General features: G+C 43.8%; 1 protein-coding gene across 6 annotated transcripts in view; it reads right to left on the bottom strand.

Annotated features, from left to right (window-relative positions):
- Nucleotides 1–7,086: 7,086 nt before the first annotated feature.
- Nucleotides 7,087–21,459, bottom strand: part of TTC12 (tetratricopeptide repeat domain 12) — a 38,438-nt gene continuing 24,065 nt past the window's right edge. For 2 of the 6 annotated variants that reach the window (XM_050921800.1, XM_050921799.1), the window contains exons 14-22: nt 19,759–19,851; nt 19,178–19,241; nt 17,927–18,061; nt 17,665–17,769; nt 16,770–16,838; nt 14,865–14,966; nt 12,831–12,930; nt 9,483–9,708; nt 7,090–7,842 (exon numbers count right to left, since the gene is read on the bottom strand). In XM_050921800.1, coding sequence (XP_050777757.1) covers nt 7,767–7,842; nt 9,483–9,708; nt 12,831–12,930; nt 14,865–14,966; nt 16,770–16,838; nt 17,665–17,769; nt 17,927–18,061; nt 19,178–19,241; nt 19,759–19,851 — 970 coding nt within the window. In that variant the 3' untranslated portion in view covers nt 7,090–7,766. Of the gene's footprint in view, nt 7,843–9,482; nt 9,709–10,484; nt 12,144–12,830; nt 12,931–14,864; nt 14,967–16,769; nt 16,839–17,664; nt 17,770–17,926; nt 18,062–19,177; nt 19,242–19,758; nt 19,852–21,459 lie in introns of those variants that run through there. The other 4 variants (XM_050921803.1, XM_050921802.1, XM_050921801.1 and 1 more) reach the window with 4 other exon arrangements.

The raw sequence follows: 21,459 nt of genomic DNA, 5'->3' as shown, positions 1-21,459 counted from the left end.
GATCTGGTTTCTACATTAGCCTTACCACACATCTGCTGTATGACCATGGGCAAATCACTTCACCCTTTTTTCCCTTCTCAGCAGGGGTGAAAGTAACTTAAAGGACTTACTGGTACGGAGGGTGGCCAGGCTCCTGGGCAAGATGAGGGGGGCAGCTCTGGGCCCCCGGAAGGGTCAGGGCCTCAGGCGGAAGGGGCAGGTTGGGGCCAGACTCCCCCAGCCAGCCCTTCAGCACTGTCCAGCCTGTGGCCTTAGCTACACTGGCGCTTTACAGCGCTGCAACTTTCTCGCTCAGGGGTGTGAAAAAAAAAACGCCCTTGAGCACAGCAAGATACAGCGCTGTAAAGCGCCAGTGTAAACAGTGCCACAGCTCTGGGAGCATGGCTCCCAGCGCTGCAAGCTAAACCCCATGAGGATGTGGAGTACGTGGCGCTGCGACCACACTAGCACTTCAAAGCGCTGCCGCGGCAGTGCTTTGAAGTTTCAAATGTAGCCATACCCTGTGTGACAAATTAAAGGGTCTGGGGCTCCAGATACTGCTAGGAGCCCCGGGCCCTTTTAAATCGCCAGGCCCCAGGCAGCTGCCACTTTTGCGCCCCCCCCAATCAGCAGCCCTGCCGGTATGGTGCCTGTCCAAGATCTTTTCCACTTGTTCCCCTAGCCAGTGTTCTGCAGGTCTCTTGGGTCTGCTCTATTCATAGCTTACACAGGTGCTACAAATGTTCCCAAGGCTGAATGTGGTGTAGAGGTCAGAACAGACCAGCACAAACCACATTTTGACTCATGGCAGCTGTGATTAAGTCTCTAAATTTATAAGCTATAATTCAGCTTCAGGCTGTTTGACATGTAATAACCATTATAATGAGTCATCAGCGGATGCTGAACATGGGACCTCTGATATAAATCCACTAATGAATCTATCTATTTCAGTTGTTTCGCTATAATCCATATGCACAATTCCAGGCCGTAGATTAGTTTGCACAAATGCTGCAATGACTTTTGTGATAAATGAAGTGTGTGGCTGGGGGGCGGGGGGAATAGCTCCTTTTGATGAACACCCAGCCAGCCAATTAGCTGTAAAATCCCTCATGGTAGCTGTTCTCTACTTGCTTTACCTGTACAGGGTTAAAAAGTCCCCCAGGTAAAGAAGAAAAAAAAGTGGGCACCTGACCAAAAGAGCCAATGGGAGGACTAGAACTTTTAAAATTGGTAAAGAAACTTTCCCTCTGTCTATCTTTCTCTCTGCACTGAAGAGACAGGCAGCAGGAATGCTGTGTCAAGTTTGAACCAGGCATGAAAACCATCAGATTGTACCTAAAACTACTTTTAACAACCCAGATATGTAAGTAAATTAGGAATGTTTAGGAAGACACAATTAGGTTTATTTCTGTTTATTTTTTAATGCTTGTGGACTCCTCCATGCTAACGCCAGATACTTTTGTTTGCTTTTAACCTTTAAGCTGAACCTCCATGAAAGCTTTTTTGGGTGCTTAATTTTTGGAACTGCTCTTTTAAAATCTAGCAAAAGCCTAAGTTCCAGATGTATTTTCTTCCTTTTTGTTTTTAATAAAATTTACTTTTAAGAACAGAATTGGATTTTTGGTGTCCTAAATGGTTTGTGCATGTTGTTTGATTAATTGTTGCTACCAGCTAATTTCCTTTGTTTTCTTTCTCAGCTCTTCCCCCGAGAGCGGGGGTGAAAGGGCTTGAGGGTACCTCACAGGGAAGAATTCCCAAGTGCTCCTTCCTGGGTCCACGGGGGTTTTTACATTTGGGTGGTGGCCATGTTTACCAAGCCAAGATCAGAGAAAAGCTGTAACCTTGGGAGTTTAATACAAGCCTGGAGCAGCAAGTATTATTTTTTTAAATCCGTATGGGCCCCCACCTTCTGCACTCCAAGTGACAGAGTGGGGATTCTGCCTTGACAACTTTCGTTCAGTAACTTTGGGTCAGATCTTTAGCTGGTGTAAGTCCATGTGGTTCCATTGATTGACACCTATGACATGTGTCAGGCTTAACCAAGGTGTCCAGGGTGAATCGGTATCACCTGCTTATGGTGGGAAGGAGCCTTGTCTGTGCCCAATGGGGAAAACATTGGAATCACCATTCTACTTTTCACTTCTGGACTCGCCTCCCTGGCCATTTCCCAAAGGAAACTTTCATTTGAGCCTGCTATTTTTCAGCACCAACAGTTGACTCCTAGAACCCATTAGCAGTTTACCACCAGATTAGAAGCATTAGCACCACCCTCGTTCAGAACTAAAGCATGTGATTTAGGGGGATGTATAGGAATGCGGACTATGTTTTTCAAAAGCACAAATGGTCACAGGACTGCAACAGCAATAACCTCTAGCAGAATGACACACCTCTCAGGGGAGAGGTACAGAAACAGAGGGCTTGTCTACATCACAAAGTTGCAGCGCTGGTGAGGGGGTTAGAGCGCTGCAACTTAGGAGGTGTACACATCTGCAGGGCATCACCAGCGCTGCAACTCCCTGTTTGCAGCGCTGGCCGTACTCCCGTTTTGTCTCGGGTGTAGAGGATCCAGCGCTGGTGATCCAGCGCTGGTAATCAAGTGTAGACACTTACCAGCGCTTTTCTTGACCTCCGTGGAATAAGCAGGTATCCCAGCATACCTGAGGAAGCCTCTGGTAATCAAGCAGGTCTCCTTCCCCGGTTTGCTCTCGCGTTCCCCGAACCCCCGAGCAAGCAGGTCTCCTTCCCTGCGGTTTGCAAGGGGGTTCGGGGAATGCGAGAGCAAACCATGGCGAAGCTGGTCTCCTTCCCTGGTTTGCTCTCGCGTTCCCCGAACCCCCCTGCAAACCGCAGGGAAGGAGACCTGCTTGCTCGGGGGTTCGGGGAACGCAAGAGCAAACCGCAGGGAAGGAGACCTGCTTGCTCGGGGGTTCGGGGAACGCGAGAGCAAACCGCGGCGAAGCTGGTCTCCTTCCCCGGTTTGCTCTCGCGTTCCCCGAACCCCCGTGCAAGCAGGTCTCCTTCCCTGCGATTTGCTCTCCGGTTCCCCGAACCCCCGAGCAAGCAGGTCTCCTTCCCTGCGGTTTGCAGGGGGGTTCGGGGAACGCGAGAGCAAACCGCGGCGAAGCTGGTCTCCTTCCCCGGTTTGCTCTCGCGTTCCCCGAACCCCCCTTGAAGCCGCCCAACAGCGCTGCAGTGTGGCCACATCTAACACCACTTGCAGTGCTGGTTGCTGTAAGTGTGGCCACTCTGCAGCGCTGGCCCTATACAGCTGTACTAATACAGCTGTAACAACCAGTGCTGCAAAATTGTAGATGTAGACATACCCAGACACAGTGGGTTTTGATCAGTACAACTATGAGGAGTCAATTACTGCAGATGAGGCGGCCACAGCAATCCTCCTGGGAATTTCCCCACTACAAATACACACAGGCATTTACTGTAAGCTAAACTAACCTCCCAGGATCATTCCTGTCTCTTGGGCACCATGCTAGAGCTGCTGCTGCCTTTGCTTACCCAGTCACTGAACTCCCAGCCACTAGAACACTCCCCGATTCCTAAATACCAGACTATGGAAATGCCCCATTCGGTTCTATTCTTTCCAGCCGTTTAAAACGTAATGTTGCCAGGGCCCTAGAATAGAGAGGGGCAGAGCATCAATGGCAATTTTTAGAGAATCTGAAGGGTAAATCTCTAAATTTGGATGGTGGTGGGGCTTAGTATTTGCACAGCAGAGCTGTCGGCCTGTTGCTGGACCCAGAGCTTTCATAGATGGCCTTCCAATTCCTCAGACTTGCTTCCTGCATCTACAGTTCCACAAAGGAAAAGCTGCAGTTGGGATCCCATATTACAAGGTGCTCACTTTACTGACCTTAAATGGGAGAGATGTGGTGATCAGTATAAAAGCGATCTAACCATCAGTCATCCTATTCCCAGTGGGAGGAGGGAATCCCCTGTCCCATATTCTGTATCATACACTGTGGTTCTGCTCTTCAACATTTGCCTCACCACCCCACTCCACCCCCCAAAAAAGCAGCAGAAGATGCAATGGGCAGATTCCCCCAAATCACAATAGGGAAGAAGCTCTTCTGGGAGGTACTGGGGACTAGGCAAAACTTTGATTGCATTAGGAAACCTGAGAACCTGAGCAGAATTTAGAATTCTCTTCTAATGACTTTGGGGCATGATTTTCCATGACGCTATGGATCTTTACACTACACTGCTGGCAAAATAGCCCAGAGGAGCCTTCAGGTAGTAATGCTTCCATCAGCCTCTTCATGTTCATTAGCCAGTTATGTGACTACAGTGAGCAACCACCCACTCAGTAGTCCTGATAGTTTTCAAACAGCTGAAAGTCATATGACAGATCTCATTATTGTTCCCTAGGTCTTTCGCTAAGTAAACATACTTCTGTTCAGTTGGTGCTCTTTGGATTGTTCTGGTAGAACCAAACGTCTCTGTCAAGCTCCTCAGCTACATCGCTGATTTCCACTGATGTCAATCTGTGCTCTGCATTTTCCTGTAACTTTTCTCTAATTGCTCAGTTGGTGCCACCTGGAGATTTCTCCTAAGTAAAGGTAACTGACATATTCCGCCCCCCACTCCCCCAACTTAAGCTATTTGAATACCCTCAGGGCTAAAGAGTTAAATATGAGTAACCAGTATGCTATCTAGTGGCTGGAACACAGCACCAGATTCCACAGTCATTGCATACGTCATGGTTAGCACCGCAGCTGGAAGAAAGGATGACTTTGGAGCACCAGCTGTGTTTGTGCAATAGGAACCACTATTCTGAAAAGCTCACGGCTAAACAGGCTTCACGTGGTGTGGCTTAGTGCAGTTTCACAAACACCCACCTGCCCATAGATCCATGAGCTACAACAAAGCTGAAGTCTTCCAAGGGAGGAAAGCCATAGAATGGTGATAACCTGGCTCTCACATTGGTGCAAATCTGGAGTAACTGGAGTACTACCAGAGTAAAACCTGAGTGAGATCAGAATCACAGCCAGTGTATCTGACAGGGAGCCTCTAAGGATGCCCATGACTTGGTTGATCAGCAGAAGTGGCCAAGTGGGGGCTGTGACTCCTCACTTCATGCTGGCAGAGATGGCGACAGGTCTGTTGGGCAGAACACCTCTTTCTGATAATCTAAGTATCATCATCATCATCATCATGTTCCTATTATTCCTCTGGCGTTTAGGGAAGTGATGAAGCTCCTCCACTCTTGTCTGTTTCTGGCAAATCTTTCAATGGTTCCCCAGCTGTGACCCAGGATTTTCAGCTCAGCTTCCACAGCTCTTTGCCATGCTGTTTCCAGGCGGCCTCATTTTCACTTGTCTTCAGGTGTTCATCTTATTGCTACTCTAGTGATGGAATCACACGACCGATCCCTCTCCAATGCCTCCTGGCAATGATGGTGCTCAGCTCCCCTTGGCTGCACTGTGTCAATAGATCTTGGTTTTAGATTGTTCTGGGCCAAAAGATACGGAGGATTTTTCCGAGGCAGGTTGTACGGAATGAAGACAGTTTGGACATGTCATACTTTCTCATTCCCCAGCATTCTGCACTATAAAGTAGTGTTGAAAGTCTGCAGCTCTGATAAATCTTGAGTCTGGTTTTGGTGCTGTATTTTGATGATTTCCAGACTGTATGTAGGCTCCTGAAGGTGTTCCTGGCTTTACTGATTTTGTTCTGGATGTTCTGGCTTGTTCCACCGTCCTGGCAGATGGTGCTGCCCAAGTGTGTGAATGTTTCTACATTGGTGAGAACATAATCCTCTATCCATACTGGTGATGGTGAGGCAATATTAAAAGGTCATGAGATCTGTCTTATAATGCTACTGAAAATAAACCGCACTAAGTATCCCATAACAGTAACTCCTTTTTGGGCACCTACTTAACTTTTGGGGCGCCTTTGAAAATCCCAGCCTAAAGTTTTAGGAAGCTCACTTTGTGCATTCATTACTCAGCTTTTAACACACCTGCTAGCCGACAGCTGCCTTTGCATACCAATCTCATTTTTAAGCACTGCCTTTGGCAAATTGAAAGAGGGGAGAGCTCTTCAAGAATTGAATCAGACACTGAATAACAACATTACATGTTTGTACAGTTGATTTCCCAAGCAATCTGCAAGTCAATCCTTGTATTTTAAGGGTAGGGGGATTAAGAATGAGACCATCCCAGCACTTCAGATTACTACATATACAATATCCAAAGAGAGAGGAAAAAAACCCCAGGTGCAGCAGCATTTCCTTCCCCTAAAATAAGAAAGATTAGTGAACTCAGCTGCTACTCCAAAGAGAAGATAATGATACATAATTTGACAGCTACTACTCTTAGGGGAAGAGATTACATACATAATAGCCATCTACAAGCGTCACGGAGGGAGAAGGGAAGAGTCTATTACAAAATCAAACAAGACTGTCCTATGTGCTTGCTGCTTTAATATACATACACATTATATATTTTCTGTATTGCAAGCTGATAGCTAAACACCTAGCAAAGATATTGAATTTACTGCACAAATTCTGTCCTTGCTTAGTTTGGATTCTGCAGACTCTTACCGGAGATTTTGAGGTATGTGTATGTATATAATGGGGTGCCTCTTAACAGTGACTACTATTGCTGCTCTTAAGTCAGGGATCAGTGCCATATGGCCTCTGCATTGGATGGGTTTTCCACATCCTGAATGCTAAGCCAACCTGCCTTTTCCAATTCACTGACCATTAGTGGATATTCCCATTGCCTCATCTTGATCCTATCTTTCTGATTCTTTAAAGCTGCCAATCTACTTCAGCAATAAAGAACTCAGGGATTATTTCAGATCTTATCATCTCTTTAGCCTAACCTCTCAGCTATGTGGTTTGTTCTGCCTCTACAGAACAGTGTCTAGTTGCACTGGCTTCTCGCTCAGCGAGGCCTTCAGATGGTTAGTTGTTATGGTTTGATTTAGCTTTGAAGAGATAAGAACAATTTATTACAGGATAGTTTGCCAGATAGAGTTTTGAATAACCACTAATTCAAGGCCAACCACTCCAGGAAACAGACAAAAAAGAAGGACATACTATTTGCATCATTATATTTTAAATATCCAGTTTGATTATACAGAGGATTGGGACTGTTGAGTTTATAGAGATGAATAGGAGGGGATGTGACAGAGGTAAATAAAATAATGACTATTAGTGAAGGTAAATTAGGTGATCCTATTTATTCACTCTCAGAAGACAAGAACAAATGGAAGTGATGAATCTGAAAGGCAGGAAGCATAAACACTGATATATGGAAATACATGGATACTTCTGATACCAGCTGATAATTAGCCTATGAACTTCATTGCCACAATATCATTGACACAGAGCTTGGCAGAATTTAAAAAAAAAAGGATGACATTCATGTGGGTAGCAAGAACATCCACCATTATGTTCAACACATTTGAAACGAGTTATATAAACCCTCAGGCTTCAGGACTTAAGCCAATCACTGACTGACAGGGGCAAGGAACAAAGGCAGGTTATTCCATAATTGTCATTATGGGGACTCTCGCACCTTCCGGTGCTGGCCGCTGTCAGAGCCTGGAAACTGGATTAGATGGCCCAGAGGTCTGATCTGGTCTGAGAAGTGTTATGGTGCCAAGGAACTGACTTTAATTCCCCTGGACATGGGAGCTGCAGTTTGATAAAGGATTGAAAGGCTGTCTAATCTCTTTGAACAATTTTTATTAGAGAAGGAATGAGCAACAGCAAATGGAATACTGTAGTATTAACAACCTATATCCAAAAACATTTGGGGAATTCAAAGACCTTGCACATATTTCATAGACGAGTTAAGGACTGCCATTCCATTGAGCTCCCGCAGTTGAAGAATATGCCTGCAACAACCACAAAAGAAAGCAAGGATCAGATGTTGGCAAGGATGGCATATGACTGACAATGCAAGAAATCTAAAACTTCCATTGCTCTATTACATCCTATGCACAAGCTGTCGGGAAATGTTAATGCCATAGCCAATAGATTCCCCATAAGAGGAAAGCAAGACAGACAATGCTTATATATTACTGTTCCCAACATAGCAGGAGAAAATAAAATAACATTAACCACACAGAGATACTTTATAGAAATGTCCAAGCAGTACAGTGGGTTTTAATCTATTACAGCAGATATCTAAGGTCAGTAGAAGTAGTAGAGTGAGGTCTCTCCCTTTTACTCTCTAGCAGCTTCTGATCCAGGGTTTGCGTTACATTTTCTCTGCTGAAAGATACCAATTTGGGAACATCACTCTAATCGGCAAGAGTGAAGTACTCATCAACCAGGAAGCCGAAACCTTATCCTCTGATCTTTATTCAGTAGCTCAGCAGGTATATTAGTATGTCCGTGCTCAGCTCCTGTGACTGGACTGCAGTAATGTGCAGTCTGCTAGGCCCTCTCAGTCTCTCTGCAGACATTCTTTCCAGACATTTACACTCTTGTTTTGCTCTCAGGTCATTTCTCTGATCACAACGACTTGTTGTATCATTCTTTCCTCTTCTGTTCTTTCAACAGAAGCAACATTATAGAGCAGCGTAAAACGATTCCCAGAAAGCTATCCAAGCAAACCAACAGTGAACAACACAGATATTCAGTGTCTTCTGGCTTCATCAATATGCACAGACTCATTCAGACAGCAGGACAACGTGGACAGTTGACACTGCCTGCTAAGACACTCCAGGCAGCAAAAGCAAAGGGAATAGATGCACTGTGATACTGACTACAGCTAGATGGGTTTGGCTGGAACTCTTATACGCACAAGACGGACAACTATCACACAACCCCAGATTAAGCCTGGGATCCTTTACCCCATGCTTTCACACTCACTTATGCTCATATAACACTTGGTTTTGACCTTTTCTAAATATTCTGAGATGGCCCTGGAAACCCACCCAATGGGGAGTCAAGGCTCCCAGGGCATCTGGGCTGCTGAGGAGCTGGAAAGCAGGAAGCTCTGGCTCTGGGGCAGTCCATCTGGTGGGCTGCTCCAGAGCCAGGGAGGTGGGGCCGCAGAGGTGCAAGGGAGCTGGGAACAGTTTTCCAACAACACTGAAATATTCTGGCAGACAAATTTTGATTTTATAGAAAGTAAGTTTTCCATTAGACATTCATCCCTATGGAAAGTTCCTGGTCAGCTATACTGGCCAGTGGCTGTGAATCTGCTGCAGTCGAGTGAAGCTGACACGTTTCTGGTGATGCTCCAGAAGCTCCCACAGCAGAGGAATGAGTCTGTGCCGATGCTGCTGCCCACCAGGCTACAAGCAAACAGAATATGAAACTGACAGCATGCCCCCTTTGTCCCTACAGCCAGGAAACAGGGTGAGGGCTCTCTACTCCCTGTCAAGATGGTGGTAGAGTTAGCTCTCTAGCTAGTAGGTGCCTGGTACGTTTTTCAAGCCTGGTGCCTTTATATATATATATATATTTTTTAGGAAGATATCACAGCCTGGATGGTGCCCAAGGATCATAATCTGCCCTATAATACCTTGGCTCGGCAGTGCAGAGCTTTCCTAAAGCAACTGCTGCATTCTCTTGCACTGAGGTTTTCTTGGCTTCACCACCTGCATGTTTTAATAAGATCATCACAATGTTGGAATTCAGCAGGGACGAAGCAGCTCCAGGTACTTCGAAGCATTTGCTGAGGCAAAAAGCAGCGTTCCCCACCACCATCTCGTTCTCTGAGGCCAAGAGCTTCAGCAACACATCAAACTCTGGGAGAAGAGAAAGGAACAACTTGGAAGGGCTGTGGTAAGTCCAGCAGCGGGCCAGGCCCCAGATACACCAGCAGAAATAGCTCTTTGAAAATGGACAGCAGAATGGAGTAGTGGCAGTAATAACTAGTCAGCTCTGGGAACTGGACAGAGAAGAAAATGAAAAAGAAAAGAAGAGCTCAACACAAACAGGGGCATTGTCATGCTGCATGCTCCCATCACAGTGGGCTGCTCCTTGCCCAGTTTGGGGAGGGGTTGCAGGCTGCTTGTTCTGTGGAGTGGATAGCCAAGCACAGGCTCTTGGTATCCGGGAGAAGGTCTACCAAGTCGCTTGTGCCCATTTCACTGAGCATCACTAACACCAGCCCCTGAGGATACAATCTAGTCTCCCATCATGGCTCAGTGGCAAATGGAAAAGGAGGGACTGAACTGCATCTTCTCCAGCTGAGGGCCAGATGCGGTTCCCATGCAGAGAATTAATACCATTCTGAGTGCCATCAGAGGGGGTCTGACAGCTGCACAAGCAGCTCTTTTTCCCTCTCCCCTGAACATCCTTTCTTTGCTGAGCTCCTGCTGGCCGTGGAATTCTGCACTGAATCTGAAATTCAAACTCCAAGCCCCCACCTGGCAGTCGTCTATGCACCTACAGCCATGCTAAGATGGAAAGCCACTGCACTAAGACTACCACCAAAAAACCAAAGAAAGCACAATGCATAGAGCCAGATCCTCAGGTGGCCTAAATCAGCCCAGCCCCAGCAGCTCCAGTGGAGCGATGCCAGTGTGCACGAGCAGAGTATCTGGCCCATCCTCTCCATAAAGAGCTGTGGGGCGAAGAGCACCAGCATCTCCTAGGGCCGCAGGATCCACACAGCATTCGGAGAGGCTGCTTTAAAAAAACAAAACATAAGAAAATGATATCCTTCTCATACTGAAGATTCCCCATGGGCTACACAAATCTGCTCTGATTTCCTTACATTGCCCCTTCTGTTCTTCCAAATCACATCATGCTTTCTCTTTGGTTCTGCTGTGACAATAGCTCCCGAGAAGCTGGGCTGCTCCAGACAGCAGCAGGGGCACCAACAATGATCCATTTCAGAAGCTGAACTTGCTGGCCTGACTGGAATGCAGTTTAATGTCAGAGAGCTACAGCTTGACCTAAAAGGGCTCCTGGTGGCAAAACAATATCTGGGCGGCTGAACTGAGCTGACAGGATAATGTGACTTAGCATAAGATGAACATTCAGAGCTTGGTTGGAAAGCATCAAACTGTAGCATTATTAGTAACACGAAGAAAAGAAGCTTCTCTCCATACACCACATCAATTAACAGCACTTACGTGAGGAGTACAAAGGAGAGAAGGTGCTCCAAGTGGCTTTTAATGGGCCAGAGTCCTTAGGCTTAAGTTCCTCTTGACTTTGAAATCTTTCCCTTGATGCTACCAGGAAGGAACTCTCTCAAACATTTCTTTATAATTGGCTAGTGAGAAATAAAGATCTAAAAACCTAGAGATCTGTTCTGACCCCCCCGCAAGAATGAACTTGCAAAAAACTCCAGCTTCGTTATGCTATTTCCTTGTCATCTCATCTTCTCACATTAATAGGGCACCACACTGTATCCCATTATCTAGTCAAACAAAAGGGAAAGAGAAGCACAGAGTTTGGAATTAAATGATCTTTTACTTTTATCAACGTGATCTGCATTCAGCCTGTCCTTGACAAAGAGTTGGTTAGTCATGCAACTAGGACTGAGGTCTCTGGAGTTACTAGAGGAAACCACAAAGCACTCAGCCCTGTGGGACAAACTTTTACCTAGCTCTGCATCTGAAGTTACCAGACATAGAACAGCAGAAGCAGGTCTTTTGCTTCCAGACTGCTGAGGCTAGTGGATAAGACAATGGCCTGTAAGTTAGAAGATCTAGACTCTATTTTCATTTCTCCCATTGACTAGGTGGATGACCTTGGGCAAGTCTCTGGACCCCTCTCAGCTTAGTTTCTCTATCTGTAAATGGTGGATAATAACACCTGACTACACCTGTGCACAGTGCCTTGAAATCTGAGAGTGAAGAGTGTTACATGCAAGCTAGTTATTATTATTATGATGATGCAAAGGAAACTGAGGCAAGTTTAACATATATAGATAGAGGGAGCAGGATGAAAATACTATAAAAGACATGAGAGTTAGTTTGATAGGAAGGAGAGGGATAATCCTTATTAGCTGAGATCAGAGTGAGGTGGTAGGGCCCAAGAAGAGGAAAGTGCATCTTTTTCAGTGCAGTGAGGCATATCTGAGACTGGAATTCGCTGCTCAGAAAGAGAATTTCAACTACCTCAATAGCAACTTTCAGAAACAGTAGAGGCAGATTTCCACAGAGAATCCAATAAATGACACAGGCCATTGGACCAGGTGATCCAAAAGGTGGTTGCCAGGTTCAGCCATCTAGGTACAACACAGGCATTCTAAGGTCCTGCAGAGTGGAATGGACTAAAGCTAGATATTCAGATGTTCTGAACAGTGTTACTGCACACGATCACAATTACAGACTCGAGTGCTGATCACTCAGAAAGACCTAAAGGCACTAATATAATGGAAAAGTTTGCTGATGACACTACCTCCACCCCCGGTTATTTTACTTAGGCCAATCTTGCAAACTTGCAGTCCAAGGGAGCTGGAGCTGCATGCCACTTCTAAAAGTTAGGCCACGTTTTCAGATGCCTAAATATAGTTTAAGTCACTCTTCAGCTGCCCACACTGGGAAATATGAACCTATTTCTTTAGCCTTTTCTAGTAAACTACTGACTGGATTCATTCCAGTGAAATGTTGTTCCATGTATTTCTCCCAGTCTGGGGATCTGCAGATCGAGCCATTTTACTCAGCTAACTGCAGCCTCCATATCCCACGTTCATTATCTGCTATGCACATTTCCACTTGCACATGGCTGGAAAGATAATGAAGCGCTAAGCCAGGAGGTGAAATGGTACATTTTTCTGCAAACATGGTGGCATCAATATGGGAGTTTAATGGAATTAATGCTCAGCTCCATTTTAGAGGAAGAGCGTTTCTGTGATGGGAGCCCTGGGATAAACCTCTGCATTCAATCTCTGGCTAATAAAGTTGTCACTTACTTTTATCTGACTTCACCACCTCCTCTCGAGCCTGGTTGTTGCTTTGAGTACAGACAGCAAGGGTCTTTATAGCATAACAGGATGTGGTCGGTCCACCAGCCTGGATTTTAATTAGGATTTAAAAAAAAAAACATATATAATTTACAGTTCACACATCATAACTTTTGCAAGAACAGAGAGAACATCTCAAGTACTGGAGGGTTGTTTATGGATGCTTTATGCCTAGGCATAAGTATCAAATCCAGATTCTTTTAGGAGATGCTAATATTTCTAATCTCCATCTCTTTTAAACCCACCACCTCATAACTATGCACAGACACAGATTTTCAGTGACTCAAACCCTCATGCTCTAATCATCTGACCTTTAATAGGACTATGTACACCCCCAGGAATAAATCTGCTATGCAAATTTATATTAAAGGGGCATTGTCATAAATGAATAGCTGATAAGGGAATAAATCCATCAAAGGGCTAGATTTACTACCCTGGAAAGGTCTTTCTTTATACTTCCATGTATGAAACTCATTTGTTCTCTCTACTCTGTGGACCCTGCAATCTTAAATCACTTCAGAGATGAAAAGCTAGTGCATCTGCCATTGGGTCACCAGCCACTGGATATTTTTTGTTTTGGTTTGTTTTGCAAGTGACATTTAAAATTAAGAGCTTTGAGTACACACACACGAGGCACATTAAGAGATATCTAAGAATATAGAAGCTAAAGTGGCAAAAGCCATCTTCTCCCTGCACAGAACACACAGGTATGACTGCAAAGCCATGGCTCTGATATCGGATTCATTTCAAAATTGGGAATTAACTCCTTCGTTACCATGCCGGTTACAAAAGCTGGATCTGGCTTTGTACTTTTCCATGCCACTTATTATTGTATTACAGTAATGCCAAGAGCCCCAACCAGGCCAGGGCTCTGATCTACTGGATGCTAAACAGACATATTAAAATCACGGCCCCCTGGCTTGTTTCACCGTTCATTTAAGAGTCAAAGGAAAAGTTCCTGTTTACTTCCATGGGCTCTGAACCAAGCTCCCTATATTAGGATCCAACTGGATCTGCAACAGTGGACTCCTGTGTTTGCTGAGAGCCCCATCGACTGAAGTTGGGCTACATCTGAGCACAGGAGTCTGCCCCACAAGGACAGTTACAGAATTGGGACCTTAGTTAAAGACAAGAAACAACAGACAGGTGAAACATGGGCAAGGAAGAAGGTAGCATGTGTGTATGCCAGGGGTCGGCAACCTTTCCGAAGTGCTGTGCCAAGTCTTCATTCATTCACTCTAATTTAAGGTTTTGCGTGCCAGTAACACATTTAAACATTTTTAGAAAGTCTCTTTCTATAAGTCTATAATATATAACTAAACTATTGTTGTATGTAAAGTAAATAAGGTTTTAAAAATGTTTAAGAAGCTTCATTTAAAATTAAATTAAAATGCAGAGCCCCCTGGACCAGTGGCTAGGACCCGGGCAGTGTGAGTGCCACTGAAAATCAGCTCGCGTGCTGCCTTCGGCACGTGTGCCATAGGTTGCCTATCCCTGGTGTATGCTTTTGCATATACTAGCGGTGTGTACACTCTGTCTGTTTAACAAGCTGTTCAGCAGGAGTGATCACAATCCCTGCCTAAACCTTTTCAGCTGGCAGCATTCTGCCGGCATCACCACAGCAGCGAGTCTTAAGAAAGGATTTGAAGGGAGACTGGTTAGTGGCTTGACAGACTTTCAAATAATTTATTTCACCTTTTAAGCTTTTGGGCATTGGATAAGGACACTTTTCTGAATGTTCAGTTAAGTGATATAAACCCATCTGATTTATAGCAGATGTAATATCTATAAAAAGCAATGCCTTGTTTTCAATCAGTCCTGTAAGAGTCCTCTGTGTCTACTGTACATTTTTACAGGAGGGGTTCACCAAACAGAGAAAAGAAGAACAGGTAATAAATATCATAGAGTAGGACTTCTGCAGTCCCAGGGGAAAACCCTGACTCTGCGGGAGTCCTATGAAGTGGAATCAGTTAAGTAAATTACCTTCAAGAATCTAAGCATTCTCTTCACCACACCTCCTGTCACTGCCTCTTCTACTGCCATCAAGCTCACTGGCAAGATGTGACTTAAAACCCCAATGGCTCTCTGATAAAAATAAAAAAATGAAAAGGTAATGACTTTTCTCCTAAGCGATTAAATCTTTCTGCCCTGTTCTCTTTTATTAGGCGTCCGAATAAGTCCTTCGTTTGTGTAGGTGGCTGGGTAAGGCCAAAGTAGTAATTAAAGGGGCAAGAAAAATATATATCCTTAAGGAAATGTTATTATAGAACAATAGCTTTAACATGTTGCTCATTTTAGACACAACTCAGCAAAGCTCCTAATGGCTCAGCCTAGGGAGAGGCGATTCCAAGCTTCAGCACAACTCCTGGCAGATTGGGCTACGGGAAGAGATCCCAGTTAAAAGCAGCTCAGGAGAGCTATCACTGTTTCAGAGTAGTGGTAAGTAAAGTAGATCAGCATGGCCCGTATGAGTTCAGTCAGGGGAAAGATGATTCCCTGCTGACACCACATAAGCGCCACCAGCTTGCCTTGGAAGAGCTGGCATTAATGGGAGTGTCATAAATATAAAGGGAAGGGTAACAACCTTTCTGTATACTATACTATAACATCCCCCCTGGCCAGAGGCACCTTTTACCTGTAAAGGGTTAAGAAGTTCAGGTAACCTAACTGGTACCTGACCAAAAGGACCAATAAGGGGACAAGATACTTTCAAATCTGGGGAGGGGGAAAAAGCTTTGTTTTGTCTGTTCTTTGTCTGTCTGTTCTGGGTGCTTGCGGGAAACAGATCAAGAAAGCAAACAGTCCAACTCCATTAGTATTAGTAAGTACTAGCAAAGAAATGCATTAACTTACTTTTATTTTGGCTTGTGATTTCTTTTGTAGGAGGAGGGAAGTTTATCCCGGGGTTTTGTATTTCAAGGTTTTGCCTAGAGGGAAGATCATCTATATTCTTGATTCTTTTGTTATTCTGTAAAGTACTTACCATCCCGATTTTACAGAGGTGATTCCTTTACCTTTTCTTTAATTAAAATTCTTCTTTTAAGAACCTGATTGATTTTTCATTGTTTTAAGATCCAAGGGTTTGGGTCTGTGTTCACTTGTACCAATTGGTGAGGGGGATTATTCTCAAACCTGCCCAGGAAAAGGAGCGTAGGAGCTTGGGGGGATATTTGGGGAAGGTAGGGCTCCAAGCAGCCCTCCCTAAATGTTTGTTTAACTCACTTGGTGGTGACAGCATTACTTAATCCAAGGTATAAGAAAGAATTTGTGCCTTGGGGAGCTTTTAGCCTAAGCTGGTAGAAATAAGCTTAGGGGGTCTTCATGCAGGTCCCCACATCTGTACCCTAAAGTTCAGAGTCAGAGGGACTCCCTGACAGGGAGTTACACATGTATGGATAGGGGTACAATACTCTGGGAATGATTCAAGCACAACAGCTGAAACAGAAGACACCAAGTCTGCAGTTGGTTCTTTGCTTCTGGATTCATTTCTTTGCCTATCTCTGGAAGAATTTTAACAGCTAAAACCATCCTGTTGATAATACATTGTAAAAAAACTTCCCTGAAAAGCTATTCTATTCACAGAACACAGAGAGCCTTTTACATCAAAATAAATGTCCAAAACAGAGCAAGGCGGAGAACGAAGTTCCATTTGTGTTCTACATCAATAGCACATTCAAGAAAGAAAGACAGAAAGACAGGCAGGCTTTAGGATCATTATGCTCTTGATCCTGATTGTGCAGATTACCTTGACTGGAGCCACAAAGCTAAATCCACACGGGTGCAACAGCTTGGCTTAAAGAATTCAGTGGTAAATTCAGGGCCTGAAGCTGTGAATTTAGTGCAGGGTTGGTTACACAATCTTCCCTTAGCTCATAGGTATCCACTTACTGTCACAATCTTTCCATCTTTACTGCCAAGCAGAAACAAACATCTCCTGCTAACATCCACAGCATGCTCCTGAAACAATAAGCAGTATTAGAAATTCAGGTCTAAAGGGTCACAACCAGCTTTCATTAGAAATGGCATTAAGAAGGCAATCACATGGCAGGGAAGCTTTCAAGGGAGATTTCCATAGGCACAAATGGCAGTTAGGTGCCTAATTGTTATCTGTGCAGTTGAAAATATCCCCCTCAATCCTTAGGGCATTAGTTTTGGCTTCAATGAGCTTTGGATTAGGCCTCAAACTTGCACTCAGGCAATACAGTTGAGATCAAAAATAGAATACAACTTGGTAGAGAGACATGAATGTGCATCATTCAGATTTCCACTGGTCAGGATGTAGAGAGGAACTTTACATTAAATGTTTATGTTAAAAAAGAAGGTAATAAAAACAGATCCCCGAGTTCATATCATGTTGTCCCCTTTTTCCCTCTGTAAAATTATTAGAGTGAAGAGCCTTGAGAACAGAATGTTAACTGCCCGAGTGCTAACTCTTGAGCCCCCAAGTTCACTTCCATGCCTGCAGTGCAACAGCCATTTGAAACAGATATTCCTGATCCATAACAGTGCAATTAAACTTTCCTTCCAAATGCAGACTGAGAGGTTCTCAATATCCACCAGTAGGTTGTCCACAGTAGTTCTCCTCCTTCCAGCCTCCTAGTCTATTTAAATGCTCTGAGACTGCAAAGACCCCCATTAATTTCAGTGGGCATTGGATAAGGTCTATATACAGTAATGAGAGAGAAAGGGGCTGCAACTGTTTCTGAAACTCTAAGGCTCCAGGTAAGCAGTAAAAGCAATCAGGAAGCTTCTTCAGAACATCAATAAACCTTGTATGCCATACCTGAATGACCAAATTTGATTCCAGGGATAAGTTCATCATCAGGCCCAGCACTGTGAATAAACATTCCTGGTATCCTGCTGAGTTGCCAGTGGAGCAACACTCATCCTACAAAGAGAAGAACAGACTATTCAGCATCTGATTCAAAACGAACAAGTTCAAAAACACATATGTCCTCAGCACACCTCACATCCATGATTGTCAGACGCTCTGAGATCTCTGGAGGAAACACTGTTGAACTAGTAGTATTCATTAAGTTAATTACCATAAGCTTTAAACAGGCCTGCCAGCATTCCTGGTTTTCAGCCATCTGTAGTCGGATGACTACATCAGCACACAGATCCCCCATGATGCCAATGCACTGGATGAGGGCTGGCTGGTTCACCTGTTTGACCGTTTTCTTTAAAAACAAGAGTAGAGAGAAAGAATGTTCAGGACAACAGTGATGAAACAATAATAAAATGCAGAATACTCCTTTGTCATTGTTATTCCCGCTGATTTAGCTGTGGAAACAGAAACTCTGTAATTACTCCTCTCATATAAATCACAGAGGTGCATCATACTTAGCAAATTACCTTGATTGAAGCCACAGAGCTAAATCCCTGCACACTGTTTCGAAAATTTACACCAAAAGGGAACTAACAATTGTGTCTCTGCCTCCTGACCTCAAAATGATACAACTCCCTGTCCCATCAGGTTGTGCCCAAACAGCATGACAGACCCAGGGGTAGTGACAGTTAACAATGTTAACACATTTTCAAAGGGAAAACAAAAACAGGTGAATCCCATTTTCTTGTCACTCATTGCAAACAGTAGAGAGAGGAGTTTTTCCTTCTCATTATATCCATTTTTGTCTAGTGCAACCCAGGCCTAACCTGAAGCACCTCATGCTATTCCAACAGAGACCTATTAAAGGACTATGGATTTGAAATGTGAATAAACTATGGCTAAAGAAAAAAAATTAAACCACCAAACCCATTTAATTTGTGACCTAAAGTTGTCTTCAGATCCATATCTCCCTAAACTGGAAACAAGTAGAATAAAATCAGTCAATGAGACATTTGAATCTGGGACAGAGTGAACTAGTTAGTGACAAGTGTATCCAAAGTCACAAAAAGGACTGGGGAAAAGAACCCTCACACAGGGTGAAATCTTGGCCCCACTGAGGTCAATGGAAGTTTTGCTACTAGCTTCATTAGAGCCAGAATTTCATCTCAGGAGTTTTGTAAAGTTGCTTTCTTGCTTCAGAGCATAAACCAACTTCTAAATACTGGGGAGGAAACTTTCCCTAGGGGCAGGTTGCCGTGCAGTAAGCAGTTGTGGGATTTCTTGCAGCTACTGGACTGGAAGGATCCGGAGATGATTCAGCATGGCAATTCTTACATTTCTAGGACTAAAGAATCATGCAAATTCCAGCTGTGAACAATCAGCCCCAAAGCTAAAAGGAACTGATAGAGCAGAAATTATGCAAACAGCACTTTTCATGAAAAATATAAAAAACTAGGCTCTTTCTTACCAACAACTGTGCAAATAGAGGCAAAACACTTGTAGAAAGTTTGATACGACACTGGATTTTGAACCTGTTGGCAAAACAATATTCATCAGCCGGTTGTGGATCTAGACAAAATGAACACAGAAAAATGCACCTTGTAGCAACCAAAAGCTGGCTCAATTCTTCTCTCAACTGGAGAGGATTCAAAACAACAATATAAATGCAATTTTACACAAAAACAAACATCCTTGGTTTTCCCAATATCCTGTTTTAATTTTGCATTAAAACTGCCTTACTATGTAAGAGTTAAGTCTGCCCTCAAATACACTTGTGCAAATCCCATGGAGTGACACTGGTGAGAGTGAAAAACCTCAGGTTACTCTCCTGTAAAAAGTGCAAGATGAAAAAATCCTTCCATTTTTGCCAAGACTCTTATTTAATAGTACAAGCATGAAATGGTTCTTTGGCCTATCAGACACATGAAAAGTGTATTCTGTACGCAGCTCTGCAAGTTGTTTTTTTCTGATTTAACGTTGTGTATTCTGGGGCTAATCAAATGACCTCACAATTCTAAAAAAGTGAATAGTTTAAGAAGTACTAGTTACTTTTCCTCCTTGATTAGGTTAGATAGCAGGTTCATGGCACAGCTAGCCCTGTCATCCATAACACTGACGAATGCAATCAGCATCTGTAGCCACCTGTAAGAAAGTCAATAATGCTCATGTCAGATATGTACCAGGGTAACATTTGCAAGAGCACCTAACTGATTTAGGAGCCCAAGTCCCATAGACTTCTAGTGGGATTTAGGGCCAAATCCTCAGTTGGTTTTAAACAGGAAGCCAAGCTGATTTACACAGCTGAGAATCTGGTGTAAAGTTTTCAAAAGCACTTAACCAATTTAGGAGCCTAATTCTCTGACTTTGAGAGAGATTAAAGCTTAGTCATTTAGATTCATAGACCTTAAAGTCAGAAGGACCATCATGATCATCTAGTCTGACCTCCTCCACATTGCAGGCCACAGAACTTCACCCATCCAGTCCTGTAACAGACCCCTAACCTCTGGCTGAGTTACGGAAGTCCTCAAATCATGATTTGAAGACAAAGTGATAGAGAAGCCACCATTTACATGGGTTTAAACCTACCAGTGAGCCGTGACCCATGCACCCACAGCTCTCAGTTGCAGTTGTGGCTACAGAACACCTATGAGAATCAGCTGCACACGTGCATTTTGCACACCTAACTCTTTTCTGACAATCATGCCCAGACTCTTCAGAAGTAGACACAAGGAGCTGTCATGATATTTTAGACCATGGCAAAATTAACTGACATTATTAATAATAAAAGCATCCAAACTTTCCTTCAGACATGGCTCATCTCTTTAACCTTCCTTTTGATTAAAAATGTCTCTGGATTAATGTTGTACATACTTTACTAAAGTATGTATATCTGTTTAATCTTTTCTGTTCATCAATTATTTCCAACTATTTCATTTAAACCAGCCCATTAAAATTTACTCTCTGTTTAACTGTAGCAGTAGATAATGGTACAGTAACAGAGATAATTGACTGTGGTTTCTTTCTCCATTCAGTGAGTCATTGCAATCCTCTGAATAATCATAAATTTCAGTTATTGGATGATGACAGACTCAGCTTGAAACTCAACACATTCAAATATAACTGAATAAGCTCTTGATGAAGAGACAGAGTGCACATATTTGACTGTCACCTAAGGAAATGTTACTAAGTAAAGTTACTTGAGAGGTGCCCTGAGGTTATCTAAACTTTTCCAGTAATAAGCCCTTTTCTATTCAGCTTTGAAAACATGCTTGAAGGTGCAATCTGCCACATGCTGCAGAAAGTTAGGATGTCTTTCCACACACTCCTAACTATCCTAAGTTGAAGCATGTTTCATGGTACTCCTCTGACCACTGCAGCTCTCTTTGTTTTAGTGCTTTTGCTCAGCTGGGCCTGTCACTTAAGAAACTGTCCAGGGATAGTTCTGGTGACAAGAAACCAGGCATGACTTGGGGGAATTCAAGAATTTTTTTGGTGTTAGTTGTGAAGTATTGGTGACAGGTGCCTGAAGCCTTCTATGGTTAGGTCATTAGCCAGTGGGCACTAGGACTCAAGAGACCTGGGTTTAAAGCCCCTGCTCAACCACAGACTTCCTGGGTGACCTCAGGTACGTCACTTGGTCTCTCTGTGCCTCAGTTCCTTACCTGTAACAGGGGCAATTGCCTCACAGCGGTACAGTGAGTATAAATGCATTAAAGATTGTGAGGTGGCGATGGAGACCACATAAGTACC

Source organism: Gopherus flavomarginatus, chromosome 13 (genome assembly GCF_025201925.1).
Source record: "Gopherus flavomarginatus isolate rGopFla2 chromosome 13, rGopFla2.mat.asm, whole genome shotgun sequence".
Lineage (NCBI taxonomy): Eukaryota > Metazoa > Chordata > Testudines > Testudinidae > Gopherus > Gopherus flavomarginatus.
Note: the sequence above shows the minus strand (reverse complement) of the source record. Positions and strands in the feature narration are given on the sequence as shown.